This window comes from Vidua macroura, chromosome 1 (genome assembly GCF_024509145.1).
Source record: "Vidua macroura isolate BioBank_ID:100142 chromosome 1, ASM2450914v1, whole genome shotgun sequence".
Classification (NCBI taxonomy): domain Eukaryota; kingdom Metazoa; phylum Chordata; class Aves; order Passeriformes; family Viduidae; genus Vidua; species Vidua macroura.
In genome coordinates this window covers 92,865,929-92,880,045 of record NC_071571.1, presented here as the reverse complement: position 1 = coordinate 92,880,045, position 14,117 = coordinate 92,865,929, and the positions used below count along the sequence as shown (strand labels likewise).

The 14,117-nt window shown below is 43.0% G+C and overlaps 1 protein-coding gene across 1 annotated transcript in view; it reads right to left on the bottom strand.

Moving 5' to 3' along the window:
- The window catches only part of CTNNAL1 (catenin alpha like 1), a 57,322-nt gene extending 45,756 nt beyond the window's left edge, over positions 1-11,566 (bottom strand). The window contains exon 1 of the mRNA XM_054002008.1: positions 11,418-11,566. Coding sequence (XP_053857983.1) covers positions 11,418-11,543 — 126 coding nt within the window. The 5' untranslated portion in view covers positions 11,544-11,566. The remainder of the gene's footprint in view (positions 1-11,417) is intronic.
- Between the last annotated feature and the right edge of the window lie 2,551 nt (positions 11,567-14,117).

Below are 14,117 nucleotides of genomic sequence, written 5' to 3'. Positions count from 1 at the left end.
AAAATCCTTAGTGAAGCTTAACCAATGATCAAAGGTACCTTGTTTACTCTTATTCCCACATGGTGTGCAACTCAGAGGACTGCCCCACCGTTCACCCAAAACAGGCGTCTTCAGAATTTCTATAGCAATGAGTGACCATGAAAAAAGATCATTTTCAGACAATTCAAATTTAACCTTTCTTCTCTTTTTAAAGACATGTATGCAAGTTCACCAAAATTTGTACCTTTGAAAAATTTGACATGAGTTGGCAAAGATAGTTTTTCAAACAAGGTCCAACTAAACTTCTTCTGATAATAGAATATGTGCATCAACAAGCACACTGGACATTATAAAATATGCATTCACCATTACAAAATGTGTTCAGAAGTAAAACTGGCTTTCTAACTCAACTGCTGTCTTGAAGTTTGAAATACCTTACTAGAAAAGGTAGGTACAGTCTAGTAGACCAAACAATTGGGTTTCAAGGCATACCAGGCAATACATTTTCCTCCCCTCCTGTTGCCCTTCAGTGTCTTCTTACCCAAACAGCTAGATTTTACAAACAAAGCAATTCCTGCTTTTCATTCCACACATAGAAAGCCTGGGCAGGATTAAGCCTAAGAAAATCCAACTCAGAAGGAAGTTCATTGTTTAAAGTGTACTTTCAGATGCGGTCAAAACAGATGCAGACATGTTTTCAGCACCAGAGAGATGCAAGTCTCAGAAATAACTCTATTTACTAACATAATCAGGTAACCTCAAAACCAGAGACTGGCAAACTGCAATTCTGGCTTTTTCCCCTAACATTCTGTTGTTAATGTACTTAACCTTGTACTGCTTCTGTGAACAATGCCTGAGCCAGCTCTGAGCTGGTTTTTCAAAAAAACCCACCACTGTTGTGGAACTAAAAACTCAGACATGGTAATAAAGGATGTAGCAGGGACAACACACTTATCTCACCTGCAACTGAGAATTCTTTCTATTCAAACTGATTGACTCCTGAAGAAGTAGAAAATGTTCCTTGTTAGTACATAAGCAAGTGGCTTCCCTGCCATGAATGTCAGCTATTCAATCCTTCTTACACTGCATCTTCCCCACAGAAGAGTTCCTGCAGCCTCTTTCAGAGAAGGCTTCCCTAGCAGCATTTTGGCCTCCCACTTCAGCACAGAACAACACCTGGTACTCCATTTTGAAAAGCACAGACTTGCTCTAGGGATTAACTGAGAAGTACAGTATGCTCCGGACAAAGCTATACAAATCCAACTACTATCCACCTACAGGAGTGCAAAACAAAAACTTCATACAGTCCAGGAACTATCAGCTTATTTATGCTAAAGTGCCTGTATGTTCTTTTGATTGCTTCATTGAAGAGCTCCAAGGCAATAAAAACTCATTCAGTTGGAAAGTTTAAGAATATTTAAATGAAACATAGAGATACAATATAGAATCTTTGGTAATTAAAAGGGAATGCTCCATGCACTGGTCTAACTCCTACATGTTAAGTGCTTGCAACATTGGACTATATTACCCTCCTACTTGTAAACATTCTTCATGCCTGTGAATAAACAAACAAACAATCATAACCCTCACATGCTGAAAAGATTATGTTACTAAAGAACAACTTTGCTTTATTATTTGAATAATAGGATTTGTGTGGTTCTAAATGGTTACATTCATTCTATTTAATAAAAACATGTTTCTGTAAGACAAAATAATTTTTTTATTTGTTTATGCACATCAGAAAGAACTTTGGGATTTGCTCATATAAATACTTTTACGATTTGTGCTTAGGAGTTATCTTACCATTTGAGAATTCATTTTAGGCATACAACTAAGAAATAATCCAATTCAGAATCCAAAGTAGAGTAACAATTATAACTTGCCTCTAGAGTCTATATCACCTCTCATTTACCCCATTAGCTTTAAACAAGGCTATTAATGAGATGCAGAATAGCTCAATAAGTGAAAAATAGACTTTAAGGTTCTATCTAGCAAGGGTTATACTTTTCTAATGAATTAAGAAACATAAAATAAATCCATGCAGAAATCCACAGGCTCATATTACCACACAACAGTTTTACTAAACTATAATCGGAGTTGTTTGCAATCATTAATTCATAAATCGTCCTTTGGGGATTTCCCTACCTAATCTGTCTAAAACCATCTGTTAACAATGCTGAATAGCAAAAAAGCTGCTCTAATTCTTCTTGTGCAGGATCATAGAGAGGCAGTTTTGATTTAATGCTCATTCTACTGGAGAACTACAAAAATTTGTTTAATCTGCAGAGAAGTCATTAATCAGATCACAAAAATATGAAGGATATGATACCATTGAAAAAGAGCAATTGATTTTCAGCTACGTCAGTAAGAAGTATCTTCCTTCAGCCACTTGAAATGTTAGTCTGACTCATTTTTCACATCAAAGACTAAGGTATTGAACATTATAAAGCAGTAGCCAAGCTTAACTCAAAGCCAATTTTACTATCCAAAGGTTCACAGGAAAAAAAAGCCTGAAACCACAGCTGTTTCATCATAGTGCCATTGCTCACGTGATAAAATGCTCAAGTGCAATTTTCCTTGTAAAGCAGAATATAATTAGTGATAGTAACATCATTATTTATTAATGCAATAAAATAATTTATCTTTTAAACTTATTCTAAGGTACTCCTGGGCTCCCCAGCATACCTTATAAACCACAACTGTAAACGATAATCTATTTCTCTTTCAATGTTTCACAATGACCTAGCTTCAAAGACTAAAAGCTGTCAATTAAAAACTAGTCTCATTAAAAGGAAACCTGCAACCAGATCAGCCAAGAAATACAGCTGATACCTTGAAATAATCACCTTTTCTACATCCAGATGACAATCTCCTAAGATTAACTCTCATGCATAAATCGAAGTGAAACAATCAGGCTCCTTTAGGGGCACAGAGCACCAAGTGTAGGCTGAGTAACAGCTGAGCTTCTGCCAGAAAAAGAATTTGCACGGAGCGCAAGATGCTTAACACAAACCAGAAGCTCACAAGTTAACCCGCAATACCTATGGAACCGCAGGGAGAAGAGTCACGGAGTTAGTGACTAATTGGAACTATGGAGGTGCAACTCTATACCCAGGCAGCACCATATGCTTCCGGACCCACAGCAGTTACAGCATATGATCCACGGCAGAGTTTCTCTGCTGTACAGGATGTAAACTCTTCTGACTTTAGCAGGAGGTTTGCCTCCCTCCATACAAGTTACAACACAAGCCTTTACACCACAATACGTAATTTTATTACTCAACAGTAGTGCCAAGTTTCAAGCCTAAAGTGAGTACCAAATTAATTCATAAGACAGAAAATTCTGGAAAAGAGGAGAAACAGTTTCTCAAAGCTTTCAAGTTACCAGGATTTTTAATGTACGGAAAAACAAAGACACGGTCCCAAGAAGCAGTTTAAAAGGAGAGCATGCAGATCTTTTTTTTTCCTCAGATGCAATGAGCTAAAGACAAATATGGATCATCCTACTTTTTCCAAAAAAGAATTTTCTCATCCTCCAAAAAGAGCCATAAGGGGCAATGCACAAGCTCTGGCACCAGCCAACAATGTAAGAACCCTTCAGCACCTTAGACATATGAAAGAGACAGACCTAGAGGTACCAAAAAATGCCCAGTGAAACAAGGCAGCAAAGGGATTTGCTGGAACAAATCTGTCAGTGCATCTGCTGTATGGGGAATGCAAGTAAGTCGAAGTGAATCTGAGTTTGGACTGAAGGCTGCAGTTCAGGAAGGGAATGAGACTACACATATTCCTTAAGATTACAAATATTGTCCAGAGAGTATGAGACACTTCTATTTAGACTCTAATTGAGAAAGAGAATGCATTTGATTAACAAGTTCAAAAGTAGGTATGTAATGAGCTTGTACTGCAATACAATACTATGGCTACAGACATTCAAACATTAACTTATATACAAGACTGATGCATGATGCAGAGGAAGAAAAAACAGGGACAATGTGGTGGGTTTTTCCCCCCATTTTTGTAGACTTCCAAGAATAAAGAGCTAGTGATAAATAAATTAGAAGCCTAACCGTGCTTTTAATATAGGACTGTCTGCTTTAAAGCTGTTAGAAAAAGTCAACTGAATTTCAGAAGGTTCCTCTCTTCCAATCTCTCCAACTTGTCAAGGTCCTTCTGAAGGGCTGCACAGCCCTCTGGCATATCAGCCACTCCTCCCAGCTCTGTCTCATCAGTGAACTTGCTGAGGAGGCACCTGCCCCTTCAGCCAGGTCATTGATGAACAATTTAAACAATACTGGGCTCAGTATTGAACTTGGGGGACACCACTTGTGACAGGTCTCCCACTAGACCCTGTACCACTGATTACAAACCCTCTGGGATCTGCCGTTCAGTCAGTTCTCAGACCACCTCACTGCCCACTCACCCAGTCCACACTTCCCGAGTTGGCCTATGAGTATGTTACAAGAAACAGTGTCCAAAGTCTTGCTGAAGTTGAGGTAGAAAAGATCCGCTGCTCTCCCCTCATCCATTCAGGAAGTTGTTTCAACATGGAAGTCAATAAGGTTGGTCGAGCATGATTTACTTTTAGTGAGTCCATGCTGACTACTCCTGAACCCCTTCTTGTCATCCATGTGGATGGAGACTGCTTCCAGAATGAGGCAATCCATCATCTTTCCAAGGATTAAGGTGAGGATGACTGGCCAGTAGTTCCCTGGCTCCTCTTTCTTACCCTTTTTGTAGACTGGAGTGACACTTGATTTCTTCAGTCCCCAGGCACCTCTCCCGATCACGCTGACCTTTCAAAGATGCCTGTGAGCACCCTCGCTGTGGTGCAGTTCTCTCAGCAGTCATGGATACATCCCATTACGGCCCACTGACTTGTGGATGTCAAGTTTGCCTACATGTTCTCTAGCCCAATCTTCCTTGACGAGGCAGAAGTCTTACATTCCTTTACTCTGGTCTCATGAGTTAGAGATTCCTGAGGGCTGGTGTTGTCAGTGAATGCAAAGAAGGCATTCAGTAACTCTGCCTTCTCTGCATCCTCTGTTACCAGGGTCCCGCCTCCATTTAGCAACAGGTTCACATTACCCTTAGTTTTTCTTTTGTTATTGATGTATTTGAAGAAGCCATCTGAGGACTTCCAAGCCAGGAAATCCACAAAAGAAGCTTCCCAGAACCACTGCTAGACTACAGACAAATTCCAAAGGCCAGTTGTCAGTAGCACTGACAATAGCACACTGAATTCCATGTCTACAGTTTTACACTTCTCTTAAATCTCTCTCTTGGACAGTACATGCTTTTTCAGTTCCATGGAGCATAATATCAGTTCCACTAAAGATACAGCAATATACCAGCTATTCCAATCCATTTCTTCAGGAGTTTTAACCCTGATGTACTCTGTTACTTCCTTACCACAGTTTTGCCGTATTCTTTTGACAGAAAATAAGAACAGAGCAGAGCAGCTATTCATAACTGTGCTCAACTGCAAAAGAAAGTGAAGCAATCTCTACTCCAGAATGTGTACCTCCGTGAGGTACTCAGAGAATCTGTGTGGAATCTAAGTGATATGCAGAATATGATATGAAAATGTTAGATAGAATGAACTGGAACAACTTGCCAACATTAGATGTTCACTAAGATTTCAAGGGGCTCAAAGATACAGTGCATTGTATCAACTTACTCATGCAATCTCCTGCTTAAAAACAGGTCAACAGCCGAGTTACAAATGTTGCCCTGACACTTGTACATATCAAATCAATACAAAATTTAAAAAGAAGTAGTGAACACCTAAATGAATATGACATATTGGCAAAGATTTAACAAAACTGTTTTTAAAGGAATTACTGCCTCACAAAACAACCAGATTTCTCTGTAGACATCACCTGAAAAAAAACTAAGAAACAAAATTGACACCACAGTTTTCAAAAGACATCAGACAAGTCTTTGAGAAAAACAGAAGCAGATCTTTTGTATGAATATTGAACTCATCAAGAGACAGAATGATGAAAAGTAAGATGACGGGTATTAGAAAGTGAATGATTACTTACTTTAATAGATTTGTACAGAAACCTGTGCTACAACATGGATATTACTATACATAATCATAAAGAGAGAGGAGAGATAAACAAGTAATAAAATGATGAAGATTTGTTGGTGATCCCAATTTATTTGGGACAGTAAAGATAAGATCTGACTACAGAATTGCAGAAACATCTTGCAGCACTGACCAGGGAACAAAATGTCAGACCAAAAAAATCACTGCAGATCAAAGTGATAAAGATGGGAAAGTACATTCCTAGCCTTCCTTCTGAAAGCTAGGTCTGAACTGACCATTACTCCTCAGCAGCAAGATCTTTTGATTATGAAACAGACATCCATGAAAAAAATCCAACTTCCTTATGATGAAAGCATTTTCCAGTATCATCTCCTCTAGTTCCCTGTTCAAACCATGTCCAGTTAGAGTGTCCATTCTAAACATCTCCAAAATTGCAGACTCTGTAGGAGCTCTGCACACCTCATCCAGTGTTTGGCCACCTTTACATTGATAAAAGCCTTCTCTTATATCTCATTAGACTTTCCAATGTTCCAACTTCTGTCACCATACATGTCTGGGATCAGTCTGTCTCTGTCTTCTCCATACCTGCCATTAGGTGGGTAGCTGTAGACGGCTGTAAACTCTGCCATTGTCCAGATAAAAAAAAAATCACTGCAGATTCAAATGATACAGAGAGGAAAGTACCATCTTAGCTTTCTACAATAAACTAACAGACCATTACACTTCTCTTCTTGAGGTGGAACAAGCCCACTTCCTTCAACCGTCCCTTTATGTCACATACTTCACCATGTCAGTGTTTTCCCTGGAGCACAGAACTCGACACGGTACTGTACCCCATGCTGCCTCACAAGTGCCAAACAAAAAAATAATCACTTCTGCAGTCTGCTTGTTATGTTCATGCTACCAACCTCAGGTGCAGCTGGCCATCACTGCTGACTCCCATTCAACTTGTCCTCCAGGATTCCCACACAAAGTTTTTCTGAGGACAGTTGATCCCAGGCTGCACTGCTGCATGGTGTTACCCTGACTCAGCTGTATGACTTGGACTTCACAGACTTCCTGTCATATCATCTTTCCAGCCTGTCCCTCTGTCTAGCAGCCCGATCATCCACAGTGTCAGACACTCTCCAACTTGCTGTAGGGAAGTTCACATGCCTGTTGAACATGCTGGTCCATGCTCACCCCAACATTCAGATCATTAATAAAGATGTTAAACAGTACCGGCCCCCATATCAGTCCCTGAACATTGACCAAAAAAGAGAAAAAAAAAAAAAAAAGAGAGAAGTTTACAGATCTATACAGACCTCTAGCTTAGTGCACAATGGCTATTCTAAAGTCATACCTTCAGTCTAAAAACTGCATGAGCGAGCTCCTCACATTATTAGGAAAACATCAGCTGTGGGTTCTTCTTTGGGATCTAATATACAACTCCAGAAATTTCTGGAAAAACAGAACACTGGCAAACATTACATAATGTTATATAACATTTACTGAAATGGGAATTATTTTAGCTAGCTTCAGAAAAAGCAAGGAAACAATATGACAGTAAAGAGCAGGTTTGTTTCATTCACCTCAAGGCACTGTTAACTTATGTAGACTCTAAGACTGACAACAGCATTCAGAAGCATTGGTATCATGGGCTTTTTGTAGCTAAAATAAAGAAAAGCTTAAAAGCTTATATTTATTACTATATAGGTCAAGTCAATTGCAAAACCTCTGGCAGGATCTCCTATACCAAGAAAATTGGAAAAATGTGTTCAGTAACATGTGGGCATACAATCATTTTCCAAAGTGCCTATGACAAAATGGGCTTTCTGAAAGTTGAGCAGCTGTAATCACATTGGTCTGCACTCCAGATGCTGGAGGATAGGCCACCTTCAACTGTGAAAAGTGACTTTGTTCTTCAGGGAATACAGAAGTATAGGATGATTTGGGATGCAAGGGAAAGGTCACCTATTTCCATTCCTGCTCTGCCAAGAGCTGGGACATCTTCCACTAGATCAGGTTGCTCAGAGCCCCATCTAATCTAGCCTTGAAGACTTCCAGGGATGGGGCACCCACAGCATCTCTGGAAAACCCACTGCAGTGTCTCACCACCCTCACAGAGAAACATTTCTTCCTAACATCTATCTGAACGTATCTACTTTCAGCTAAAAGCCATTGCCCCTTGCTCTAACACTACACATGTTTGTAAAAAAGTCCCTCTCCAGCTTTCTTGCAGGTCCTCTTTAGGTACTAGAAGGCTCCAACAAGTCTCTCCAGAGCATTCTCTTCTTCGGGCAGACAGATCTCAAAGTTTCCCTCTTTTTCCCAAGTACCTGACTGTGAAGGCTGACAAATACCTATTCTACTGTTTCTCAGGACACTTCCTTAGAACAGATCTAGACAGACAAACTCCTACAGCTGTGAAGGTACCCAACTGCTCCTACACTAGCAAACAGGTACAGAATGGAAGCTACGGAAGCCACTGGTGGAACCTCATCCTGAGAAGTGCTTTTTCCCTGTCTTTGCTTTTCCTCAACTGTTTAAATAACTTGTTATTAAATGAGTCAGCACTGACCACTTCAAACACCCTTCCTGACATGTGTTGCCAAAAACTTCCCATTAAAAAAATGAACCCCAAAATAATTAAACTGGAAATGGGTAGCAGCAGTGAAGGAGATGTCTAGACTTTTAAAGAATGCCATAGTATTTATGCATGGAAAACTGAACTAAAGACACCTATCCCAGTGAAGAAAATATTGCTTATTTTAAAGAAAATTGTGGTGCTTGACCCCAGAAGCCATGTTTTCTGAACTGCATGCCACATGCTTTGCAAAATACTGTACAATGATTCTTTTCACAGTACAGCTATGTAGACAGTGAAAAAGAAGTGTTAGCAAATATGCTTAATACTGTGGCTTAAAATTATCATCTTTGTTATTTGTGGCACTCTTAAAAATGGGCCACATCAAGGTCTCAACGGATCTAGTTTAACTCTGTAAATACTCTAAGTTTTAAAACCAATTTTAATTGGTTTAATGAGTACATGCAGTAACGACTCTGAGGGTCATTTCTCCTGCTGGAAAAATCAGAATCTTACACCACTGCTGACAGCAAATGTACTCTGTTACAACATAGTCTATAAGAAAAAAAAACCTGAGCTGCAAAATGCAATTAAAAAAAAAAAAATCAAACAAAACCAACCCTCACAATTGCTGAGGAAAAACAAGCAGGCAAAAACACATGTTTAAAATATTACAATGATGACGATGTACGGTACAGTACATGAATTTACATAAGAAGCAATGCAGCTTTTTTTTTTTGGTTAAAGAAAAGATTTAGCCCCACATGAGAGACTGAAAGTGAGTTTGTCAGACAAGGCACCTTTTGTTTCCTCCTTGCTTAAAGTAAGTAGTGAAAAGCAGCAGGAACATTCTGACTATTTTTTCAGTAGTATACAAGTATCACATAGCACTTCTCAGATTTTAACCAAAGGGTAAACTGTGAAGTTAACTTCACAGTAGGAACAAAGCCCTTTGCAAGTGCATTTTGTAGAAGCAGAAAAACAAAGTCCTGAGGGTTACTGCATGCACAGCTTATGCAGAATCTACAAGCAAATTCTGACACTAAGAAGTACTCTATAAACACCATTTTGCATAAATTTCTGAACAAAGCCAACGAATGAGTTCTCAACTGAGCAATCCAGATGGAACGGTACGGGCAGAACTGATAAACCACTACAGTAAGTGGGACATTTTACCAGGCAGGTGTAGGGAGCTACTGCTGACACCACCAGCAACTTCAGCCTGAAGCTGAACAGAGCTCAGCGCTTGCGCGTCAAGGAACTTGTCTCAAGTCTGGAGCACCTTAGCAGGAAAACAGTGAGCTCTGGTGTTCACAAATGCTCAGACAGCCAGTATACAGGGAAGTGAAAGCCACTTAGCCCTTCTGGAAGATGTCACAGGCTTTGTGGACAATGAAAAATCATACATGATGCACTTCTCTGCGGGTTTTGTTGCAATGGTAATAAGATCATTGTTGTTAAACAGTACTCCAGAGAAATAAGAACATCTTCACATAAATCTGTTAAAAGTACAAATTTAACATATGCAACTAAATTCAGTTTTTGCAACTGGATGTGTTTCTGACTGCTCTTAAGCTTCCTAAAACAGATCTCCCTATTTTATCTCAGTTGTTTCAGGACTAGAAAATTCATTTAACTTTACTTTGCCTTGGAACAAGTGGTTCAATCCCTTTGAAGGGCTTTGCTGTGCTGACTGTGATTTCTCCAAACAGAAAAGAAAATACACATTACCATGATGAGCACAGAAACACAACTACCCATGAGAAACCCTCCCTGCAGTCCAGACGTACAAATGCAAAACAAGGCTTACCACAGTTTGTTTCCAGATAGATTTTGAGAATATGAACACAATTTGACCTCACCGGGACTAGTTATTTTTGTATAGCTGTTACATATTGTTTAAAGATTTTGCAGATAGGTTTTGACTTGCTAACTTTATTGATCAGTGCTCAAAGCACAAAAATCCTATACAGCAAACACTGTGCTGTTTTCAGACACTCTTTTCAAGAAACAAAATTCTAATGAGTACGTCAAACACCAATTTTATAACTAAATGTCTGAAAAAAAACCCCAACAACAACAAAAGCTACCAACGCCAAAGTGAATGGCATATAATTACTTAGCAGAGCAATGAAAAGCCCGATTTGGGTGGGTTTTAAGGTCATTTAGCACTGTGCGGGACATGCTAAAAGGCTATCAAGACAGTTTGTCCATTATCTAAGCTCTTAAAAACCGGGCACTACCCCGGGGTGCAGCAGAAGCTCCAATCAATGCAACGCTCAGGCCAGACCGCGAAAACACAAAGCTCCGCCAAAGCCCCTGGAAGATGAGCGCTCTCTCCAGCGCCGAGCTGGGAGGAAAGGAGCGCGCTCCCATGCGGGCAGCCAGCAGGCGGGAGGCTCGGGAAGCCGGGAGTGCTCGGGCGGCGGGGCAGTCCCTCCGTCCCCCACCCGCCGCGGCGTCCCGGGGCTCGGACCGTCGGCGGCACCGCAGCGCCCGGCGTTATGCAACGCTCCCCCGCGACCTTGCGGGGAACTTCGGAGTCCTTCTCGGGGACGGACGTGAGAGCAGCATCACCTACACGGCACCGGCTCCGGCAGCCGCCCGCGGCCGGCGGGACCCCGGGACGGGCGGGAGGGGGCGAGGCTCAGAGCAGCCGCCCTCACCGGCGCGGCCGGAGAGAGGGGGCCACGGAGCGCCGCGACCGGAGCGCGCAAACTTCGGCGGCGGCCGAGCTCTGTCCCGGGCGGACAGAGCCTCCCGGAGGTTGTGGGGGGAAGGAGGTGGGAAATCGTTTTCCCTCGGCGGTTTTCCTACCTGCGACACCAGCGGCACCAGCGTCTGCTCCACGGAGCGCGTGCGGATCTCCAGCCCCGCGTCCGCGCCCAGCCCCGACGAGGACGACGACGAGACGCCGCTACTGCTGCACGGGGACGTGGCCATAGCGGGTGAGCCGGGCCGGGACCCCCTCCAGCCGCGCCGCCGCCGCCGCGCTCCCGCACGGGCAGCCCGTGCCCGCCGCTCCCCTCACGCCGCTCCGCCCCCGGGCCGCCGCCCCCGCCCCGCGCCCTCCCCGCCCGCCCGGGCTCCGCTGCCGCGCCGGGCGATGCCGCGCGCGCGCGCCCAGCCCCCCCCACCCCACCTCCCCTCAGCGGCCCCTTCCCCGCCCCTCGGGACGGGACGGATTTAAAGCGGCAGCTCCCGCCCGCTCGCCTGCCGCGCAGCCAGCGCCGGGGGCTGCCGCCCGCCTTTCTCTCGCCACTCCTCTCCCGCGCCCGCCGCCCCCCGCCCCACCCCGCAGACGGCGGAGGAAGGGAACCGGGAGTGGTCCCGCCACCGCCGCTCCCCCCCGGAGTTTCGCGTCCGGTCTCGCTGGGAGCGGGGGAAGGTCGAGGGTCCCTGCCCGAATGGGGGAAGCCGGGGCAGGCGGTGGCTGAGCGGCTCGGGTGGCCCCAAGGAGGCGGCAGTCCGGGCCGGTGACCGGCCTTGGGCTGCAGCGGCACCGGCTGGTCCGGGAAGGGTGGTCTCGGTCGGGAAGTGTGGGGCGCCGGTGTGGGAGCCAGGGGAGCCGCTTTCTTCTTGGGAAGGGCTGCAGTCACGATTCGCCTACTTTTAGCATCCGGGGGGCTGATGAGGTGTCTCAATGTAAACGCCATCAGTGTCTCTCTTAGAAGCCTCACGGCGAAGGGGAAAAAAGGCTTTTTTCTTGCTTTGGGTGATCTGTATTCCATACCTGGTCGCTCTTAGAGAACAGCTATCGTGCTTATCCGGGTTTGCCCAGCCCTGGTGCTAAAGTGAGAGCATCTGTGATTGATATAGCTAAAAGAAGGCAAAAGTAATTCAAAGAAATAAAAGAGGTTTGGTTTGTGTTGTGGGGTTTGTTATGGGCTAAATTCACTTCTCCACTTTTTTTAGGAACTTGTACTTGATAAGTATCCATACGTGGATGCTTACAGGTCCTATTTGGCTTGTATTTGGTACGGCTGATTCTTCTATAGGTTTGTCTGCCTAAGACTGGACCTGGAACGGAGCTCTTCTGGCTGTTATCCAAACCACCAAGGTGCAAAGCAGCTCCAGCCCAGCACTGGGGCCGCTCAGCGCAGTGCTGTGCGGGAGCCAGCAAGCCCTGTGCAGGGTCTGACTGTAACTCACTTCCACCTAACTACTTAGTTTCCTGGTCAGAACTGATGATTTGTGTTTGACTGCTCAGCTCTCACACAACACAACTCTATAGTCGTGTCTGTGGCTCTTATTATGTTTTAGATCAGGGACTTTGTATCATTTTATGTCTTCAAAAAGATTTCTGACCCTTTTTGCACATAGCATCTTTTCCACAATTTTGCAATACAGACATAAGATAAAGGACAATATCTGTTGTCCTTTAGAGTCCTATGGACTTATCCATATTTATTAAAAAAGAAAATTGCCAGAGCTGCAAGCATAACACTAGATAAAGATATGACCCTATTCCTAGCTCTTCAGGAAATTGGTTTCCAACGCGGTCTCATATTTTCTAAAATGACATCTTATATAACATCAAGTGTTTCAGGAGAGAAGTGAAGGCTTAAACCTGCCATGGTACAAAAACATCTGAATGATGGTGTAGACTTGAAATAAATGCTAGTCATGCTTGATCTAAGCATACTTGAGATTTCTTGTTTTGTTTTTCTCCCAAACTTTTCATTTTCTTACAACATCTTTTGTTCTTTTTCAGGTAATATGTTTTTCTTTTATTTCTCAATAGCCATATGCTAAGCTCTGGCAGCAACTGCTTTCTTTTACATTTTGATAGAGTAGTGAGGGCAGATATGGTTGCAGCCTCCCCAAGACTCTACACTGGTACAGGAGAGCTCTGGATCATGAGCAGAAGCATCCACCAAAGTGTCAGTAATACCAGAGAGAAGTGCATTCCTTTTCCCTCTACCGCCTGTTATTCCCACTTATTGACTATTTTATGAATATTGCCATAATGCAAATTAACTGTCATCAGCATCTACAGATACAAATCTATGCACTAGAAGGACATGAACACTTGGATGCACACGTGGTTTATAATTTGACAACTTGTGTCACTTAATTTCAAAGACAGCTGCCTGTTGTCTTCAACACAATAACAGAACAGACATTCCAGGAACGACCTCTTCTGATTCAAAGCAGCGTTAGTAACAGAGGTTAATGATTAATTTAGAAGATTTTTTTTTAAGAAGAAACATTGAGTTTTAAAGAGGCAAAAATAGTTTAAAGATTATTTCTAACACTTAGTGGACAAATTGTGTGAACTTTGCAATGCCTTTCTGCAGACAGAAGTCCTGTTCCCAATCTACCACTTTGTTTTACTGCTTGCATTTTGTTATCACTCGAGAAGCAGTGTTAGTGGGTGGTGCTAGTGACAACACTGTCTAGCTCTCCCCATTCTCCTCCTCAGGCACTTCCAGTTTTAAGCATGGAAACCACTGCTCAGCTTCTGGAATCCTGTGCTAGGCAAACAGAGAGCATGTTGTAATGTTTTTAATCTAA